Here is a 22,090-nt window from a genome sequence, read left to right as displayed (position 1 = left end):
GACACTGTTTTAGCCTTGGAACCTTTTACAACCTTTAAAAAGACAGCAGTTACTTTCGTTGAGAGGCGTGTTTTTCGTCATTTTACGACAGTGTCGACTGCCTTACGACAGAAGCCGTGTTCAGACGCAACGTGGAGTTGTTTACTATTTATGACAGCCCCCACTGGATAAAAACAGTTGTAATCCTGCAAACCAGCATCTATCCGTTAGAATTTTGACTGTGTGACTAAAGGAAGAAATGGGAAAGCCAAAGAAAAAGAGTGAGTGTGTTACAGTGTGTTACAATGTGTTAAAATGATCCGAAATTACTTCCTAAACCGGTCTGGCTGGCTTTAGCTTGTTGCTAGTGCTAACTTGTCTTTCCCAGTCTCACAACACGATGACAGCGATACAACTTGAACTTTTATTCTTAGAAACGAGTCGTACATCTTTTGAAAGTCATCCAGTTACTGAGAACTTTACAAACTGCGAGAGCTAACATTAGCTGTACCCGAAGCTTGTAGATTCCGCGTTTCGTATCTGCATGGAAGCCCTACAGACATTGTGGTCACACTATGTTGATCCTCTTTGATAGGTGATCTCAGCCGAGCTGAGCTGATGATGATGACCATTGCTGATGTTATCAAGCAGCTAGTTGAAGCCCATGAAGAGGGCAAAGACATCAATCTTAACAAGTAAGTCCTCCCCATGTATACACATAGAGCCATCTTGTGATCAGAAGTACACTACACACCACATAAGCCTGTTACTACAGTTCTATACAAGCTGTCTGGATGTGTACAGATTACAGTAGATTTAGAATGGTGTGATTTTTACATATGTATAAAATCATTCACTTTTTCCTGTGATTTAAGTCGCAGTGCTGAAGAGTATGCAACAGGGCCTGTGTAAAGGCTGACATCAGCTTTAAAGAGCAGTATGACAATACAACTGTTTAATTAACAACGTCATTGATGTGTCATTGTCTTTTTTAGAAAGAGCCCTTAAATCTAAAGTGTCAGAAAGAGTTATTATAAGGAAGTATTGTTGTTTGTGACCCATTGATTGGAACTTTGCGCCACTTGTACTTGAGTGTCTGTTCATGGACTTGTACTTGTACATATTAACGTGAGCATTACAAAAGACAAAAACGATGCTCTCCTACTACCTTGTACACTAGACTATGCTATATATACTGCGTATATATATATATATATATATATATTATTTTTATGATTCCCTTTTAAAAAGAGTGAAGACTAAGACTTCAGCGAAATATGGACTCGAAGCCCAGCCTCGATTGGTCGACATCATTGCTGCCGTTCCACAACACTACCGCCGTGCTCTGGTGCCCAAACTAAAGGCCAAACCCATCCGCACTGCCAGCGGGGTAAGTAGCCCACAAGCCACACTGACCTGGGGTCAGCAGTTTAAGGCTGTAACCAAACAGCTGGAAGGCGTTCGGTGCATTTAGCCAAAGAAATACAAGAACTTGCCACAAACAATGCAACATCACTGCAATACGTGTAGTCTGATTGACTTATTTTGCGTCTCCTCTCCAGATCGCGGTGGTGGCTGTGATGTGCAAACCGCACCGATGTCCACACATCAGCTTCACGGGCAACATCTGTGTGTGAGTAATGGGTGTCCTCCTCGCCAACATTTTTAAGGTTTACTTAGTTCTGTTGAGGAACCTTTTTATTTAAAAATTGTGCACTGTAGATATTAGCAGAGCATGATTATGTTAATTTAAATTTGAACAAGTTCCGGTTCAAGAACTTAGGCTGCAAGAGATGTTGATAAACCACCGATAGGGGTTCCAGTTGTTATGGCTCATTTAGAACAATTATTTTTAGTTTTTTAATCACGTTTATTAACTTATTGTTCCAAGAGGACAGTTAACCCAAATTCCATATTTCCCCTCTTACCTGTAGTGCTATCTATCAATATAAATAGTTTTGTGTGAGTGGCCGAGTGTTGGAGGTATCGGTCGTATAGATGTCTTCTCTCCAATATAATGACACTATATGGGACTCGGCTTGTGGTGCTCAAAGCACTACAAACAAATCCCATTTGAAAAACTAAAGAGTAGTGTCTCTTTCCAGGAATCATGTGCCGTTTACTCAAGACAATCCACAGATGTGAGCAGTTTTATGGAGGGACTATTTTCTTTCAACCATAGTTGAAACGACCAAAATAACCATGTCATGATTCATGGATAGAGACATCAACTCGCATCCAATCAATCTAGATTGATAAATAGCGCCACAGGTAAGAGGATGAATATGTATTTTGTATATTTTGGGGTGAACTGTCCCTTACTTAAATCATCCCTCAATCTGTTCTCTGGCAGCTACTGTCCCGGTGGACCAGACTCAGACTTTGAGTACTCCACACAGTCTTACACAGGCTACGAGGTAAGGTAGTTTCATCAAGTCTTTGTTTTGGGTTGAATTTTGACTTTAAGATATTTATTTCAGCATGTTTTTTATGATCATTTGTGTTTCTCTCTCTCTCTCTTTGATAGCCAACGTCCATGAGAGCGATTCGAGCACGTTACGACCCCTACCTTCAGACCAGACACCGGGTGGAGCAGGTCAGTGTAACCCTGCAGTGTCTTTTCAATGCGGGCTTGGCTATTACACAACAATATATATATATATAATGTAGTTGCTCTACACATCTTCCTCTGTTTAGTTTAGCTGTGGAACTTCTTTTATATAGTCACATGGTGCTAAACCTAAAAACCATCAAACAAATCAGCCTCTGTGCAGTGATCGTCGATGCTTGCACGTGTATAAATCATAAGCATTGATAATATATCTAGTTTACAGTAATGAGTGTCATGGCTTTGCCCAACCGCCTGCCAAGACCCGACCCCAATTACGGCCTTATTTAAATTTATGGCCACATTAGTCTAATGCAGCAGAGCAATCTGCAAATCTCACTTTGCCCCAGTCCTCCTCTGTTTCCATTGAGTTCAGACAGTTGGAAATCAGCTTGATGTGCAATTGCTGTTTAAAGTATATTTCCAGTTTATCTCTCAAGATGCGCTGCTCAATCCTAATAACTACTGTTGTAGAGAACATTATTTTACTGTACTGTACTCCCAATTCAGAGCCGCTAAAATGTCTGTGTATGTGTGCGTGTGTGTGTGTGTGTGTGTGTGTGTGTGTGTGTGTGTGTGTGTGTGTGTGTGTGTGTGTGTGTGTGTGTGTGTGTGTGTGTGTCCGCGCTGCAGCTGAAGCAGCTGGGTCACAGTGTGGACAAGGTGGAGTTCATCGTGATGGGCGGGACCTTCATGGCTCTGCCCGAGGAGTACAGAGACTACTTCATCAGGAACCTGCACGACGCCCTGTCAGGACACACCTCCAACCATGTGGCCGAGGCTGTCAGGTAACACCCCCCCCCCCCCGATACAGTTCTGGAGCAACATTTCTGTCAATTTTGATATTTGTATAGTGTTCTTTTTCATCCTCTTTATTGCAACTGCAAAGAAGCATATCTGAGAATATTTAACAGTCATGTCCACCAGAGGGAGCTTCTCCACCATGTGTAGAATTTCCTCTACAGTCATTCATTTAGCTTTCCTCTTCTGCTGGAGATTTCTCTCCCACTGACATATGACTATGTGACATCATCACAAAAACTTAAAGGTTGCAGTGAGAAGATGGAACCAGAAAATATTAGGATTTTTGACATAAATAATCAACAAATTCAAAAAATATCAGCTATTTTTTCTGTCTTTCATCTAATCCATAATTTCACTTTTTCATCATGAAGTTGAATTTTTTTTAATATGTCATAAATATAAATATTTATGACATATTAAATATATCTTAATAAATATTAAGTATAATATTTATTAAGATATATATTTTTTGAATATATATCTTAAATATAAGATAAATATTTTTTGTTTAAACGTAAATACATTTTTTTAAACATGAATACAAAACAGAGACTATAATTAGAATAAGCACTACATCCCTTTCCTCGTCCGTTCCCAGTGCTTTTCTGTGTGTGCTATGCAACATATCTCCCTGAGCATTTTCCACCGGGATGTGTTTTACATCCCCTTGACCTCTGCTCCCATCAAACTGACCACAGCTGAACACCAGACATTCTGTGGGAAGCCAAGGCATGAGGATCATCTCCACAGATTAAGCTGCTGAATGAACCCGCTCAGGATGCAGCAGGAAGATAAGCGAGGCCACTCTGAATGAGTCCTCTTCCCTCTGATCGATCTCTCGCTGACCGAGTCCAGATGAATTCAGCCGCACGTCTGCTCTGAATGGATGAGCAGCAACTCTTTTTTTAGATGACTTAGAGACAATTCAAAGACAAAGTAGAAATACCTATTTGTTGAAAAGACGTCATACAGACCATTTGACCAAATAATGACTTTTTCTCAGGACCGAGGCTGTTTGTTTGTTTGTCAGCGGGGGCTATTTAATTCTCTCAAGTCCGATAAGACCAGAGAAGCCAGTGTGTGAGAGTGTGTTCTCTTGCCGTATGTGTTTGTCACCGTGTGTGTGTGTGTGTGTGTGCTTGTAGGTGTCTGCTATCAGCAGCCTTCGTTAAGATGCTGTGATTGGGGTAATTGCGGTGGCTGCTGCTCAGTTTGTGAAGGAGGAAACTTGGTTCGGTTGGCTGGGGACAGCCCTTATCTCTGTCTGTCTGTCTGTGTGTGTGTGTGTGTGTGTGTGTGTGTGTGTGTGTGTGTGTGTGTGTGTGTGTGAGATATTTGTGATGTCTCCGCATGTGTGCAGGGGTGAGCGTTTTTGTCACCACGCTCATGATCTGATCACAACAGCGAGGTACCGCGAGATAATCGGCCAAGATAATAGACTTTTTATTGATTCACCCGACACAATCTGATCACTCTCTCCAGAGCACACACTCCTGTAATTGGTGTAAATCAGCCAGCAGACTGTAAAAGATGGACATTTATTGCCGGCAGATACAGAATCGGGAGGAATATGCGCCGCCATGAGGGGAGCTAATGGTCATTGGAGCAGCTGGAAGGGAGAAAATGATAGCCGGCTAGCGTGCTGGGAGAGATGCGTCTGTTGTTGTTTGTTTTGGGGGGGGGGGGGTCAATCAGTGACTCAGATGAGTTCAGAAGTAGCAGCGGAGTCGTGATGAAGCTCAGATAGATATCTGTCTTGAGATTACGTTTAAAGAGTCACTTTCCACATCTGGCTGCTGCTCTTACCGCTTTGATGGATGCAGGCAAAACTGGTTCGGTGATCGCTCGCAAAGGTTAAGGTTGGCCTACTGTTGGAGAATCGGTTTGAGGAGGATACAGTATATACATTTGTTCAAGTATTTATTGATTAGGAAGTGATTATGGAATAGGGAAGTGAGATGAAAGTAGTATAGAAGTGATATTAAAAGGTAAGACAGTGAAGAGGGTTATAGTTTATTCGACCTGATAATTGGACACGTATGCTTTTGTAAGAACATCGTGTTCTCAGTCAGACAAATATACCGATACCTTTGTTTCCCATGTGTAAAATTAATTGGTGCTCCCGTTCGTAATGTGTTTACATGTTTCATTTTAGTCTCGCTTTAAAAGTTTGGTTGAAAATGAGGATGAACGTGAGGATTTCTAGTCATGGGAAATCGTTGGATAGCTTGTTCAATTACTGCTACAGCGGTCTCCTGCTGCTCAGGGGCCCCTCGGCCCCTTGAGGTCCAACCGGCACGAACCGATTGATTAATTAAAACCTACATGAACTGTTTTTTTTCCCTTTTGGAGGAAACATATTATCACCTCATGAAGTTAATGTGACCAGTACCCACAGTCGTTTCATCCAGATGTTCTCAACCGTGGAGGTCCTGCCAAATAGTTCCATTAAATTAAAGATGTAATGTTTTGGTAACATACAAAGCTAGTTATTTTTATGTCTAAATGACACTAAATGGAAAAAGAAAAAGTGATGTGGGCGACGAGTCTTCACCAGTAGAAGTGTGTGGTGAATAAATATGCCCCTGAACACGTACATTTGATTTATAATAGCAGGCAGTGATGGGTGGTGGTAAGCAGTAGGGCTGTAACGGATAGGTTGATGCTTAAAATCTTTGTTTATAATGTTGACCTTTGAATTATTATTATTATTACTAACCCTAACCCATACAACCATTGTAAGCGGAATCTTTTTGTTTCTTCTTGTGTCATTTAAATTTTATTTTTCTCATTTATTTATGAAGCTGGTCCTCTGAATTTTTTTTTTTTTTTTTTTTGAAACACTCCGGAGTGGGCCTTACGTCAGAACATGTTGAGAACCTCTGATTTTATCCATGTTGTATTACAAGAACATTGAAGGTCTAGCTGGGTACAGAAGAACAACTCCAAGTCCCTTCAGGACTTCTAAATGACTGAACAATTTCAGTATTTAACTTGCTTTTGACACAGAGTAAACACTCATTAATGTCTCATTTCACATTTGCATTGCAAACATACTCTTTTTTTCCCCATCCTCTGTTTCCTTTATTGCATTTCAGTGTGTCCATAATGTGGGGCCAGAGTCTGGATAATGAGCCGTGCAAACTCCCAGCTTGTAAATTGATGTTGCTTAATGATCCCAGCATAAAAAACACTCCAACATACTCAGTGGGAATAAAATAAATAAAATAAAGAGGTTATTATATCAAAGCAAGAATCATATTATAAGAGTATTAAGAGCAGAAATAAGCTGTGACAGGAATGACTGAGACGGTTTCCTCATGCAGGTATTCGGAGCGCAGTAACACCAAGTGTGTGGGGATCACCATCGAGACGCGGCCCGACTACTGCCTGAAGAGACACCTCAGCGACATGCTGGGCTACGGCTGCACCCGTCTGGAGATAGGAGTCCAGAGTGTGTATGAAGACGTGGCCCGAGACACCAACAGGTCAGTACGTCACGGGAATGAATGAATGAATGAATGAATGAATGAGCGGACGGATGCTCAGAGAGCAGACGTGACGTGTGATGGAGAGAACGTGTTTTTCTTTCTGTTACCGTCCGGCTTGTTTCTTCCAGAGGCCACACGGTGCGGGCCGTATGCGAGTCTTTCCACCTCTCGAAGGACGCCGGCTTCAAGGTGGTCGCCCACATGATGCCAGACCTGCCCAACGTGGGCATGGAGAGGGACGTGGAGCAGTTTATCGTAAGCTTTCATAGTCATGATTTGTTGTTATTTTTAACAGATTATTTTCACATAGTTATACCTTCACCCTATCTTGATTTGAATTCAGAGAAGGAAATCCTTTGTAAAAATGATTCTTGCACATCATATTTGAGCCAACTTTATGCTCCTAAATAGAAAAAATATACCATAAGACGTGATGGGCGAACAGTAGCATTAGGCTAAGCTTTAGAAAGTTCTAGAGTAATTTGGTTCAGGTAGACTTTAGGGAGGTTGCCGTCTGGCTACAGACTTAAAATGTTACCATAAAAGTCATGCAACAAGTCAATGATTAACTTTGTGACATTAGCAATCGTATCTCCTTCCTTTTGCTCGGCATCAGCGTGCGTCACCGCTACTTATTTCACAGTAGTGTAAGTCCTACATGTAGCGTCTTCAAAATAGAAAAACAGAAGGGCTGCGACAGTCGACTCGCGGTCCCAACTGTGGCGCGACTCGGTAGAGAATCCCGTCAGATGTGGCTCAGCAGCAGGCTCTACCACAGCTCTGATTGGAAACACAGCTGTAATGTGAGTGTGCGGGACCAGACGAACGCCTGACTGTAGGATGTAAATGAAGACTCAGTTTGAGGCTCATTTGGCTTCTTTTTTTTTTTTTTTACACTGATGAAAACAGAAATGAAGTGATTAGCGACGCAAAAGAAAAGATTTTCACTAATTGGTGCAGGCGAGATTCTGACGCACACCGGTGACTCTTACCAAAACATGTCACTCATTGTCTCGGATCCAACAATAGCAACAACATCCCTCTCTATTTGACTGTGAGTCAAACTGGTTCTGTGTTTTGTTATTGCTTTTTTTCTTGGATGGGGGTTACGTTGATGCACTTTCTTGCTGGAAGTAAGATGAGAAGATTAAGTATGAAGATAGAGGCGGGAGACGTTAGCTTAGCATAACAACTTGAGTCTGCAGCACTGCTAGCTGTACTGAGAGGTTATACTCAGATACAGTAGTGATTTGAGTGACTAAAGTTCTTAGGATTCATCCTCTGGGGACCATAAATGTATTCACTTGATGGGAATCCATCCAAGATGTTTCAGTCCTCACCAAAGTGATGGACCGACCGACCATCCAGATTGTTTTTTAATCTACGGACAAAACCAAAATGTCTATTTTGTCAATACTGGTTGGGAAAAAAACTACTCTATGTACACATATGCTGATCTACGATAAGATCATCTTTCGGTCAGGCTGTAACTAAAATAGACGCAGTTGTGCGAAAGCAAAGCACCATTTTTGGAAGTGAATGAATGAGGAAAATGGGAATATACATGATGGCCATGAAGACACTCAGGACAGCTCAGGGTGCTTCATTATTTCACAAGAAAATATTGAAGTTGTGGAAGAGAGTCTGTGTCTTCCCACAGATTTGTTCCATTACCTCAGTGTGCGTGTGTGTGTGCGTGTGTGTGTGCGTGTGTGTGCGCGTGTGTGTGCGTGTGTGCGTGTGTGTGTGTGTGTGATGGTAATGTGGGGGGCAGCAGCAGGTCGGCACAGTGAGAGGAAGCAGATTAAATGTATATTTGGCCGACAGACTCTTTCTTTGCTTTCCTGTCACACTTCCTCTGTCACTTCTCCTGCTGGACTTCATTTCTTCCTTCGTCTCTCGTCTCTCCAGCGTGTTCTCTCTCCCGTCTCCTTGTTTTTTGTCTCTTTTCCCCTCGCGCCTTTCTGTCGTCTCCATTATCTTTCGCTTCATCTTTTTCCTCCTCTCTCCTCTCCAGTCGTAACTTTCCACTCAACGCTTTCTCTCCTCTTCTGTCGGACGGTCTCTCTTCTCCCCCATCTCACCCGTCGCCTCATCTGTCTCTGTCTCTCTCTGTCTCTATCTCTTCCAGTCCCCCCCCTCTCTTATCACGCCGACACTTTCAGATCACACAGCTTGTGTGTGTCTCCCCTTTTGCTCTTCCTTGTCACATCTAATCTCCCATGACACACACCGTGCCAGTGAGCCGGGAAAAATACACAGCTTCCTGAACATCTTCACTCCGGGATCCAAACTAAGCATCTCAGGATTTTTTTTAGTGGAATCCATAAACTTCCCTGTTGCACTTCGAACACAGGTTGCGTCTAGTAATAGTCAGACGGCAAGTGGAAGTAGTGGAAAATAGATTCATACAAATATGACTAGTTTTTGACTTGTACCTCAGAATAAATCAGGTTGTCTCAATTTAAGGTACCTAATTGAGTTTTGACCACTGGTTGCGCTATGGAGCAATGTTGTGAGTGGGCCCCTGTTTTGTTTGCATCAGGCACATGCATAAGTACATGATACACAGTCGTGCTGCTGCTGTCACATTACTCCTCTGATCTACAGTTGGTGGTGGTAAAAAGAAGCGTAGCAATGTGACTACACAAGAAGACCGCAAACACTGATGTAAACAACGCAGGACTCAAAATATTCTGAAAAAGGAAATGGATTTAACATAATTGTTGGAACTCAGTGATACACATAGTGCATTTTGGTTTGTCAAGATGTGAATATAACTTGTTTGTTTACAATCAGCAGCATCTTCACCGGTTACCCTCAATTAGACCGTATTTTACATAAAAAAGGAAATGGATCCAGATGTGTTGTGTGCAACTTGTATTTTAAGCAAAAAAGACATTTAGATGTGAAAGGAACAAGGAATATGTAATAGTGACAACTATCTTTTAAAATGGATACTGCCTTCCAAATTCTAATTAATTGAGGGGGTTGTTTCCCCCTGCACTGAAGCTTCGAAGACTCAAAGCTAGTTTGAGGACAACGAACCTGTACAAGCACAAGAGGAGCAAACAACACAGAAAAACACGGCTTGAGATAAAGCTAGCAATAACACAAGCTGTGTGCTAACTCTGTGTTGGGCGGAAAACATTAGCTAAAAAGATTGTTTGGCCGATGAGGACTAACGTTATCTGAAGGCTAGCTAGCTAGCTAACGTTAGCTACATTGTTCCACTAAAATATCTATCTTACAAACTAATAATGCTAGCGAATGCATTCATTGAGCAGTGTATAGGATTTAGTGGCATCGAATGGTGAGGTTGCAGATTGCAATCAACTGAACAAGCCTCCGCTCACCCCTCCCTTTCCACGCGTGTCGGATGACTACGGTGGCCTACAGGGAATGTAAAATCATAAAAGGCCCTTTCTAGAGCCCGTGTTTGGTTCGTCCATTCTGCGCTACCGTAGAAACATGGACGTAGACACTGCAACGTCACCCATTGGTTTGTGGACTATGGTTGTTAAGCTTGATTTCGGCATTTTGACCATCGCCGTTTTGGTTTGTGGCCTTTGCCATTTTGTTCTTTGCAACCAGAAGTGACACAAGAAGGTGGAGCTAAGTACAAGCAAACGCTGAATAAGACAAAAATACATTTTAACTGAAAACTCACTGTGAAAAGGTTGATTTAATTTACTGAAGCCATGCTGTATTGAAGAAGACTTGAAACTAGAGATTGAGACCATAAACTCATGTTTACAATGTTTACTGAGGTAAGAAATCAAGAGAGAGTGTTGCCACCTGTGTGCAACATGGCGGACTACGTGAAGAGGACCCGCTCCTTATGTAGATATGAACGGCTAATTCCAAGCTAACGAAAACGTTTCAGGTGATGTAAACACTAATGAAAATATAGAGCCACATTAATCCTACACACTGTTTCAGAAAAACTATATTGTTGAATGGATAAAAAACATCTGGATGAATATTTTTTTTATCTCAAGACTGAGCAATTCATCTCTGGTAATAATTTTAGCTATAATTGTGCAGCCCGTCCTGCACTAAGGCTGCAGCTGCCCCATGACCCTTAAAAGGATTAAGCATGAAAATATAATAAGTGGACGGGTGAATATAAAAAAATCCAGCTCATAGGTTTTGTTTGCTTGCCATATCCAATTTGATAAGAAAGGGAAGCAAATGCTGCAAATATGATGCAAATAGCTGCTGAGGTTTCAGTGAAGGGATGTTTACTCGAATATAAAAACCATGAAAAATTGGTAATAATTATTTAATTCAGACACAGAGCTCTTCAGTGCTGGTTGCCAGCTATAGGAAGCATCTCTTCATTTTATTTTCTGTTTGCATTAATCCCATTCGTTCAAACATGCTTGCTGCTTTCAGCCATTATCTTTCTTGCGTGTGTTGTTTTGATCATATCCCAGCTGAATTCCTAATGTCGGCCGGGACCACAGACCCGTTTCAGGAGCAGCAGTGAGCAGCAGCAGGAGAGCTTTGCATCCTCCTCGCGTCTATCATGGCTGTCCTGATAAAGAAATTCGATTACAACTTCCTCCCGGCCTTAGATGCTCCCGCACTTATCTCCCGTATACAGATGCTCCGTGTCCCGGGGGAGGCATCCCTTAACGGGGTTCCTCTCCACCGACCAAAGGAGCTCTGATATGTGATCCAAAAAAAAAGCAGCAGGTGCAGAATCAAAATAGTGTCTCATCTTTTTTTTTTTTCTGGGTATGGAAGAATTGTTATTTGTCAGATTGGCTCCCCGATCCCTCCCTTTAGGGGTTTAGTGCAGGGCCATGTGGGACGTGTCCCTGTGTGATTATGAGCTGTGACGGGAGAGAGAGATCAGGAGATACCGATAATGTGGCCTATTTTGGAGAATGCGCCTCGATTCCAGATCTTCACGGTTCTGATCGTGATAGCGGAGCCGAGAGGGGAGGAGGGTGACTGGAAATCACACCGATTCCTCTTCGCCGTGATAAACCAGACCCAGAAAAAGGCCTGCAATTGAATAACGCAGCGCTGTTGTGCGGTTGATATCTGCTTAACACAAGCTCAGTGGATGCCCTCCTTCACGTTTTAGCAGGCGGTGCCTTTGCAAATGGAGTCTTTTTTTTCTTCCCCCATGAATAAAATACACTCATGCTTTCCTTTCGAACAACCTTCTTTCATTTCCTCTTCATTCTTCTTCTCCCTTATGTCGATTCAAAGAAGAAGCTGTGTACGTCTCAAATTAAACCCTTGTAGACAGTAAATGTCGGTCTGTGTGGTAGAACAGCATCCAAAATAAATGGATGCCGTTCTTCATGTTGAAGTACTTCAGTGTGTTAAATGCATTTCAGATTGTGTCAGAAATTCCATTTTAGAAGAAACAAACTGTGATTTTGTTGTTTTTTTGTTCAGCTGTAATATTTCCAGACCAATGTGGATGCAGAGTAATGCCATTCGCTTTAGGCTTCAACATGGATTTACGTGTTTTCTTGCAGGAGTTTTTCGAGAACCCAGCATTCAGGCCCGATGGCTTGAAGCTGTACCCGACGCTGGTGATCCGAGGTACGGGCCTGTATGAGCTGTGGAAGACGGGCCGGTACAAGAGCTACACGCCCAGTGCTCTGGTGGACCTGGTGGCCCGCATCCTGGCGCTGGTGCCCCCCTGGACAAGGGTCTACCGGGTGCAGAGGTGAGACAACCAAGGTCTTCAGTGACAGGAGTCCTCAGGAATACTTCTAAATGCTTTGAGAATTACTCTTTAGATGTTTTTTAAAAAAATGTATCGCACGTCAAACGTTTTTTAACACGTAATGCAATCATCATGCGGCAAAAAGGTAAAGTAATTTTTTTCCAGATTGATTGTTCTGAGCTTTAATAAATGCATCAACCAATCATGTTGTGCGGAACACAGAGACTCCGAAGTCCGTAACCAAGACGACAAACTTCACCACTCCTTTCAACCTTTACGAAGGCAGCGCAGACCAGATCCGCTCCTCCTGTTCTTACCTTTCACAATAAAAGCCCTAGACATATACATACACATATACACACACATGTAAGGCCTTTTAAGCCAAAAACGTAGGAAGCCCAAAAGTTAAAACTGACGAGCCTGTTCTTTTTCTTCAAACTTTGCCAGAAAGGAGCTACTTAAATGTCCCATACTGTAGAAAGTGAGATTTTGATTTGATTATGAAGCAGGTCTTGGTGCTATGTACATATATACTGTGAAAATATCAAGACCCTCAATCCGCAGAGAAATGCACACGCGTATTCAGGCACTGTGCCTTTAAACAAGCCGCCAGGACGTTCGTAAGGATGTGACGTCACAACGATACAGTCACCGGTAGAAAAGATGCTAAACTCAGTGGAGTTGACACAACCAGTGAGTCCTTGGCTGCAGTGACAAAGCGATGCGGAAGACCAGGAAACACTGACCAATCAGAGCACACTGGACTTTTTTTGGGGAGGGGGCTCTTAAAGAGACAGGCGCTAAAACAAAGCGTTTCAAACATAGTGATTACAGATATATTCAGAAAGAACTTATTATTTTATTTTTTTTAACATTTAAGGAGGTAAACATGCGCTTGTTGAAACCCCAAATAAAAAAAGTGTGAACCCGAAAATGAGCATTATGTCCCCTTTAAGATATATTGTGAATACAGCCTCAGGGATATATTTATGTTTATGTGGTTGCATTTGTAAAATACACTTTTAAAGCTGTTCTTCCATCATTTTATGTATCCTCTTGTCTTTTCCTTGCTCTTGTACCACCCATCAGGGACATCCCCATGCCGCTGGTGAGCTCCGGAGTGGAGCACGGCAACCTCAGAGAGTTGGCACTGGCCCGGATGAAAGACATGGGCACTGAGGTGAGACTCAAACTAAGACGCTGTGTCAGCTCATTTTTGAGCGAGGAAGCCAATAAACTATAGACTTATCCAGCTGTGACGCGATCCAAACGGGTAGCGTAAAACTTTGACTGTCAGAATCATTTACATGTGATGGAGTAAGACGACAGAGTGAAGTAGAGTTTCAAACTGTTGGAGCGTAGAATTGGAGCACCCTCTCTTCCACGACATGTATTGACTTTATGTTAGAAAGTAGAAAGTAGATGACAACTTTAGGAGTTCATCCAGCCTGAAAATCACCAGGGAGGGGTGCACCTAACCAACCAGCACAGCGCATGGAGCAGAGGACCCCGTACCAACTCCCATCACAAAAAGACTGCTCATCAGAAAACACCTATGGGGTAAAGAGTTCTGTTAGAAACAAGCAGGGCGCTTATTGACCGTCAGGCTGAAATAAGACCACACCAAGATCAGTGGCAACTTCTTTTTTCTCACCAGTAAAACTTTATACTTTTTTATCTCATTATTAATGAATTCATGATCACTTGCAAAATCGCTTTTTACAGACCAGACTTCTGGTCTATTTTGCCATGATTTCACTTTTATTTCACGTATTGTAGTCCATCTATGAACTGAAAGCCTTTAAAGTAAAGCGTAGTTTATGCTTGTCGCGTCCGCTTGTGTCACACCATCAGATACATCCCTTCACATTGGGGTCCTTGCGGCGGGTATTCGCTTTCACGTGCACCTCCAACGTTTTCTAACCACGCGGATGCAAATGGGCAGGAGAACTTTGTGGCGCTTTGAGAAGTTTGGTTTATTACTACAGAATTCTGAGGGCAGCAAATAATCCATGAGCATCAACATTCACATCTGAAATACAATAGAAGAGCAACTGGTGTTTCTGTTGTCAGTGCAGTCAAACAAACTCACATTGTTCCAATAGAGACATCAGTCACTAATCTGTGTTTTTCTATCATGCCACGAGCAACGTTGCTGAGGAGTTAGATGGAGGTAAAAAAAAAAAGGTTAAAATGGCCATTGTCGTGTTTTCTACACTGCATTTTTGACTGCTTCACAATAAAAGTGTTTTTCTTCCAGTTGAATGCTTTTAATGTGAAGGAGTGGCAGTAGGAGATGTTGGGTCAACAAGCAGTGTGAACGCGAGTAAATGGGATACAATTGTAAAACATTGGAAGACTACATGTCGCATCATTTCCAGTGAATCTCTCGTGCATGTGGAGGCAATTTGGAATGCAGGAATGGCGGACCCCGCCACTAACAAGGAAAAACTACTGCTTTGAGAGGTGTATGTAAATCCACTGAATGGCTATTGCTGAAAAATGACCAGCATAAATAGAGTTAGATTTTGAGTGTCACCCATTTGAACGTTTCTGTGTGTGCAGTGTCGAGACGTGAGAACTCGAGAGGTGGGCATTCAGGAGATCCACCACAAAGTCAGACCTTACCAGGTAACGGACAGCATCCTGCAGAGGGAGCCGTATTGCTCAACACACTAATCATAAAAGAAGGCTTACATTTACCAAATGCGGTGTGTTTGCTGCACAACCACTCCATTCCCTAACAAAGATGTGTGCGTGTGCGTGTGCGTGTGCGTGTGTGCGTGTGCGTGTGTGTGTGTGTGTGTGTGTGTGTGTGTGTGTCTCTCTCCAGGTGGAGCTGGTGCGGAGGGACTACATGGCCAACGGCGGCTGGGAGACCTTCCTGTCCTACGAGGACCCGGAGCAGGACATCCTGATTGGCCTGCTGCGCCTGCGCCGCTGCTCCCCGCAGTCTTTCCGCCAGGAGCTTAAAGGGGGTGTGTCCATCGTCCGCGAGCTGCACGTTTACGGCAGCGTCGTCCCCGTCAGCAGCCGGGACCCCAGCAAGTTCCAGCACCAGGTACACGGGCACTAGAGTAGACACCCAAACACCCCGGCCTGATTCACCACAAAATAAGGCACAAGCGACTGAAACGTGTTTGTAAAAATCTGTCATTTTATCCAAAGTCTCCTCATCTGTTCTTTTCCCCTTCCTTCCTATGTCAGGGTTTTGGCATGATGCTGATGGAGGAGGCAGAGAGGATTGCCAGAGATGAACACGGCTCCAGCAAATTGGCCGTTATCTCAGGTAAGAACACAAATGGCACGGAGGAGCATCGTTTATCCTCTCCTCAGACAACCCTTGTCTGGATGGTGGAACGAAGCTGCAGTCAGAGGCAGATGGTGTGGGCAGATAATTAGTACAATGATGATAGAGACACGAATAATGAGGAAATGCGTCGTTTGGCGAGGCTGTCCACGTGATCCTGTTGCTGTAAACCCAGCCAGTCATAATTCGGCCTGCATCCTACAGTTTAAATGGCCGAACAAGATTGTGAATAATATGAAAATAAAATATGAAACGCCACTTTTTGCTGCGACGCGGAGGATTAATTAAGGAAATACAGACACATTTGTATACTTTGCTGAAGTTTCCCCAAGGATCAATGAATGTTCAATGTGAATCTGCAGTGTTTTTTCCACTGGTAGCTGTTTCACTTTTCCTTGTCTTCTTCTTTGGTGTTTGTTGCAGGCGTAGGAACAAGGAACTATTACAGGAAGATGGGCTACGAGTTGGAGGGGCCGTACATGTTGAAGGACCTCTACGGACCTGGAACCGACTGAACCTGGACAGTGTTTTTATGTTGGACAGTGGAGACATGATCGTATTTATCAAGACAATATTCCAGGGACACGGTTGCTGCAGTGTGTTTGAGTGAAGCTAAAGGAGATAATGGTTGGGGGGTGCTTTTTGTTTACACACTGGGACCTGCTGCTGCATCTCCTCTGCTTTGTTTAGATAAGAAGAGGACGTGAGAGGGCGCGAGGAGTAAAGTTATTCGGGAGGAAGCCAGAGTGTCTTGTGGACGAGTGCAATTTAAGATGCAAACGTTCTTTACTGCAGTAAAAGAAAGGTCAAATTTGAGTCTGCTAAACCGGCTCCCTGTTCTTAAGAAATAATTCTATTTGAATGTTTCATGTCTCTGGTAAAGAAACACCCGAATGTCTGGGTGTCCTTTAAATAGTTCCTGTGTTGGTCCAGGATTAGCAGTTAATCATGTTTTGTGCTGCGACTGAATAGAAAACCCCATCACGAGTCGAGCGTTTCCTTCATGGCTGGCGGTGGATGAATGAACTGCGGGAAGTGTCCTCGCTGGGCAGATGTTGTGCAATCGCGCAATTTTGATTTACAGGGCAGGAAATTGAATATTAGCGTTACATAAATTGCTTTTCAAAGCGCCGACGGCTAATCCTATTACTTGCGTTTCTGCCGCGCGCTCTCGGGGCTTCATGTATTCTGGTATATTCCAGATGTTAGACACATCGCTTCATTGTTTTCTTCTCAAGGAATAAAGTCTATTTCAGTTACTGTTGGGTGTCCTGCTTTGTGAGTGAAGACGTTTTGAAGAATTCCACCTAAAAGACAAAAAGGTTTAAGCCTCCCAATGAAAGGTCACGTCGTGAGAGAGGCTCCTTTAATGTATTCCTCCATGTCAAGGGTGCCAGCCCCTGCAGGAGACCCCTGATGATTGCCCTATGAGAGTGTTTTACTGGCTCATTTGACGCAGCCTTTCCAATTACATCTCCATCGGTTACTCGTCTCTTGAACATTGACTGAACGCCACGTTCTGCCGCGTCGCTACTGGAAATGCCTTTTGTCATTTGAAAAAAAATAAAAAATAGAGAGCTATAAAGCACCGAGGGCCCATGCGGTGACCTGTGTCTCGTATGGATTCCAACTGCGTGGGGTGACTGAAGCTGAACGGCCACGGGGAATTTCCTGGAAGCCCCCCCCCCCCCTCCTGTGTCGTGACTGCGCTGTGTGTTGGTGTTGCAGTCCTGACGCATTGTGGAACAGGCCCACATTTGGGCTTTCTCTCTCGCTCTCTGTGCTTGCTCACTCCTGCTATCAGCTGTGAAATGTGAAAGGACTCCCCCCACCACCACCGCTCAGACTCTATGCCGAGCTGATTTTGCTGTAGCGGAGGAAGAGTTTGGTCTAATCTTCACTGCAACAAGAGCGGGAGAATAGCAAGTTCAGTTAACCTCTACTGAAGGGAAGGATGCAGGACTGGTCTACAACAATTACAAGTAGAAGAAGAGAAAAGGAGTGTGGTGCTGTACATATTCTGCTCCCCATATGCATGCATTATCTAATTTCAATTCATTGTGAATAATGTAGTGTAGTGTCACGCATCAGCAGTCTTGGTTTACACTACTTGTTGTAAAAGACTGGAATGGTGGCCAGATATCACTACGAGTCACCACTTTTTAATATACATACAATACACATACCGGGAAAAGAATTCACAACGATGCAGACTCAAAATAGTGGCGTTACCATAGAGTTGTTCCTCAAAAAAGTGCTGTACACAAGATTGGGAGAATATCTTTTTCCTCTCAACACGTATGAGCGCATTGCTTAGCGGCCGTCGTAAGCTAACCAGTGGGGCACGCTAACGTGTACACCAGGGGTCACTAATAGGCGGACCGTGGTCCGGATCCGGACCCAGACGCCGTTGTATCCGGACCCTGGACCTAAAACTGATAGATAATTGAGAATTATTACATTTTGACGGAGCGCCTATATTTTAACCGGCGCAGCTTTTCTAGCCTTTACGGCACTCGGTCAGTGAGCCAGGAAACAAACCGACCAATTAGATAGATAGATCGATAGATAGATACTAACTTTATTGATCCCGCGAGGGGAAATTATTTTGTTACAAGCAGCAATTACATGCGTTGTACATCACATCACATGATGCAGCTCAGTCAATCAAATATGGGTATTCTGACTAGTTTCCTGACTCCAGTGAGATCTACACACACGGGTCTGAGACGAGGAAAGGGAATGAAGGGCAAGTGAATAATTACGTGAGTCAGAGAAGTTGTTTCACATGACGTTCTCCGAAAAGAGAAAAGTGGTCAGAGAGACCAGAGTCTTTAACCAAGTATGAACAGACTCTTGAGACGTCTTCGGGCAGTAGAAGCCGCACTGTCAATATTTCTTGCGGAATTTTCTAGTTCTTCAATGTAATCCAGAAATATTTCATGTTATGAGAAATCCTTACAGTTTAAATTTTTCCCTCTCCGCTGGTGTGAACTACATCATGGGACGTCCTGCACTAGACGGCTACAGGACCGTCCCGCACACTTCTGCTGGCAAAGGTGTCGTATATGTTGAATGTTTTTATTATGTGAAGGGTGAGTATGAGGTTGAGCTTCATGTTGTGGTCCCAGCTGAGGAGGAGGAGGAAAAGGACTGGGAGTCCTTTTCCTCCTCTCCTGCTCTCCCAATCTGGGAGAGCTTAGATGCCGAGGAAATAGAAGAGGAAGAAGAAGAGGAAGAGGAGGAAGACTTCGGGTTCGACTGGGAGAGCTCAGATTCCGAGGACGAAGAGGAGGAGGAGGAGGAGGAGGAGGAGGAGGAGGAAGAGGAAGAAGAAGATGAAGATGACCCTCTTATCCAACGCTTCCCACCTAGGAGTTTCTGGCAGGGGATTCACGGAGAGCCGATTCCTTCTCCCTTTCCCGCTGGCCATCCTCTCTCCTTCCCTTTTGGTGTGGAACATCCTGAAGAGGCTCCGCCCCTGGTCCCCCAGAGGTCAGAAGAGTCCACCAAGAGGAGCAGGGAAGAGGACCACACGGAGCAGGTCAGTGTGAAGAGGCAGAGGACCGGTGAGGACGACCACGAGGACGCAGGGCCCTCCACTTCCTCCGCGGATTGAGACCGACAACCTGTTTGCTGCAGGATCGCAAAACCTTTGTGTCTGGCAGGACTGATAAAGTGCCAGACAGCCTTCCCTCGCATCTGGCAGGGTTGGCGATAGGTAGCATCCTGCAGCAGAGCTTTTAAATATCTCTCTTTTATGAATTTTTCTTTGAACCAAGTGCCGACTTCTTCTCCCTTTCCTGCTGGCCATCCTCTCTCCCTCCTTTTTGGTGTGGAACGTCCTGAAGAGGCTCCGCCCCTGGTCCCCCAGAGGTCAGAAGAGTCCACCAAGAGGAGCAGGGAAGAGGACCGCACGGAGCAGGTCAGTATGAAGAGCTAGAGGAACGATTAGGACGACCACAAGGATGCAGCGCCTTCCACTTCCTCTTTGGATTGAGACCGACAGCCTGTTTGCTGCAGGATCGCAAAACCTTTGTGTCTGGCAGGACTGATAAAGCGCATCTGGCAGGGTTGGCGATAGGTACCATCCTGCAGCAGAGCTTTTAAATATCTCTCTTTTATGGATTTTCCTTTGCACCGAGTGCCGACTCCTTCTCCCTTTCCCGCTGGCCAACCTCTGTCCCTCCCTTTTGGTGTGGAACGTCCTGAAGAGGCTCTGCCCCTGGTCCCCCAGAAGTCAGAAGAGTCCACCAAGAGGGGCAGGGAAGAGGACCGCATAGAGCAGGTCAGTGTGAAGAGGCAGAGGACCGGTGAGGACAACCACGAGGATGCAGCGCTCTCCACTTCCTCCTCAGATTGAGACCGATAGCCTGTTTTCTGCAGGATCGCAAAACCTTTGTGTCTGGCAGGACTGATAAAGCGCATCTGGCAGGGTTGGCGATAGGTACCATCCTGCAGCAGAGCTTTTAAATATCTCTCTTTTATGGATTTTCCTTTGCACCGAGTGCCGACTCCTTCTCCCTTTCCCGCTGGCCATCCTCTGTCCCTCCCTTTTGGTGTGGAACGTCCTGAAGAGGCTCCGCCCCTGGTCCCCCAGAAGTCAGAAGAGTCCACCAAGAGGGGCAGGGAAGAGGACCGCACAGAGCAGGTCAGTGTGAAGAGTCAGAGGACCGGTGAGGACAACCACGAGGATGCAGCGCCCTCCACTTCCTCCTCGGATTGAGACTGATAGCCTGTTTTCTGCAGGATCGCAAAACCTTTGTGTCTGGCAGGACTGATAAAGCGCATCTGGCAGGGTTGGCGATAGGTAGCATACTGCAGCAGAGCTTTTAAATATCTCTCTTTTATGGATTTTCCTTTTCACCAAGTGCCGACTCCTTCTCCCTTTCCCGCTGGCCATCCTCTCTCCCTCCCTTTTGGTGTGGAATGTCCTGAAGAGGCTCCGCCCCTGGTCCCCCAGAGGTCAGAAGAGTCCACCAAGAGGGGCAGGGAAGAGGACCACACAGAGCAGGTCAGTGTGAAGAGTCAGAGGACCGGTGAGGATGACCATGAGGATGCAGCGCCCTCCACTTCCTCCTTGGATTGAGACCGACAGCCTGTTTGCTGCAGGATCGCAAAACCTTTGTGTCTGGCAGGACTGATAAAGCGCCAGACAGCCTTCCCTCGCATCTGGCAGGGTTGGCGATAGGTAGCATCCTGCAGCAGAGCTTTTAAATATCTCTCTTTTATGGATTTTCCTTTTCACCGAGTGCCGACTCCTTCTCCCTTTCCCGCTGGCCATCCTCTCTCCCTCCTTTTTGGTGTGGAACGTCCTGAAGAGGCTCCGGCCCGGCCCTGGTCCCCCAGAGGTCAGAAGAGTCCATCAAGAGTAGCAGGGAAGAGGACCGCACGGAGCAGGTAAGTGTGAAGAGGCAGAGGACCGGTGAGGACCACCACGAGGATGTAGCGCCCTCCACTTCCTCCTCGGATCGAGACCGACAGCCTGTTTTCTGCAGGATCGCAAAACCTTTGTGTCTGGCAGGACTGATAAAGCGCATCTGGCAGGGTTGGCGATAGGTAGCATCCTGCAGCAGAGCTTTTAAATATCTCTCTTTTATGGATTTTCCTTTTCACAGAGTGCCGACTCCTTCTCCCTTTCCCGCTGGCCATCCTCTCTCCCTCCTTTTTGGTGTGGAACGTCCTGAAGAGGCTCCGGCCCTGGTCCCCCAGAGGTCAGAAGAGTCCACCAAGAGGGGCAGGGAAGAGGACCGCACGGAGCAGGTAAGTGTGAAGAGGCAGAGGACCGGTGAGGACCACCACGAGGATGCAGCGCCCTCCACTTCCTCCTCGGATCGAGACCGACAGCCTGTGTTCTGCAGGATCGCAAAACCTTTGTGTCTGGCAAGACTGATAAAGCGCCAGACAGCCTTCCCTCGCAGCTGGCAGGGTTGGCGATAGGTAGCATCCTGCAGCAGAGCTTTTAAATATCTTTTTTTTATGGATTTTCCTTTGCACCGAGTAGTGCCGATTCCTTCTCCCTTTCCCGCAGGCCGTTCTCTCTCCCTCCCTTTTGGTGTGGAACATCCTGAAGAGGCTCCGCCCCTGGTCCCCCAGAGGTCAGAAGAGTCCACCAAAAGGAGCAGTATCAGACAGAGGTATGGTAAAAAATTACTAACGTTAAGAAAAAGTCTCCAAGTCTCTTTTTCTCAGGTATCGATGGC

At 44.9% G+C, this 22,090-nt stretch overlaps 1 protein-coding gene across 1 annotated transcript; it reads left to right on the top strand.

Moving 5' to 3' along the window:
* Window positions 1–126: 126 nt before the first annotated feature.
* On the top strand, window positions 127–17,146 carry elp3 (elongator acetyltransferase complex subunit 3). The gene is made up of 15 exons (XM_068708251.1): window positions 127–260; window positions 575–674; window positions 1,231–1,369; window positions 1,542–1,612; window positions 2,333–2,396; window positions 2,507–2,575; window positions 3,221–3,375; window positions 6,718–6,879; window positions 7,011–7,137; window positions 12,384–12,577; window positions 13,667–13,757; window positions 15,143–15,208; window positions 15,411–15,638; window positions 15,785–15,866; window positions 16,311–17,146. Exons 1-15 carry the CDS (start codon window positions 239–241, stop codon window positions 16,400–16,402), a joined length of 1,662 nt encoding a protein of 553 aa, XP_068564352.1. The 5' UTR covers window positions 127–238; the 3' UTR covers window positions 16,403–17,146.
* Window positions 17,147–22,090: the final 4,944 nt, after the last annotated feature.

Source organism: Cebidichthys violaceus, unplaced genomic scaffold (genome assembly GCF_023349555.1).
Source record: "Cebidichthys violaceus isolate CVI_PGR_0920_01 unplaced genomic scaffold, fCebVio1.0.p SCAF_14, whole genome shotgun sequence".
NCBI classification, from domain to species: Eukaryota; Metazoa; Chordata; class Actinopteri; order Perciformes; family Stichaeidae; genus Cebidichthys; species Cebidichthys violaceus.
The sequence above is the reverse complement of the archived record's forward strand: the minus strand, read 5'-3'. Positions and strand labels throughout refer to the sequence as shown.

Bases quoted from the DNA above. Each gene is read 5' to 3' on its own strand.
- elp3 (XM_068708251.1), top strand. From the start codon at position 239: ATGGGAAAGCCAAAGAAAAAGA. The intron at 675-1,230 runs GTAAGTCCTCCC...CCTTTTAAAAAG, and splicing joins AAAGACATCAATCTTAACAA to AGTGAAGACTAAGACTTCAG. The intron at 7,138-12,383 runs GTAAGCTTTCAT...GTTTTCTTGCAG, and splicing joins GGGACGTGGAGCAGTTTATC to GAGTTTTTCGAGAACCCAGC.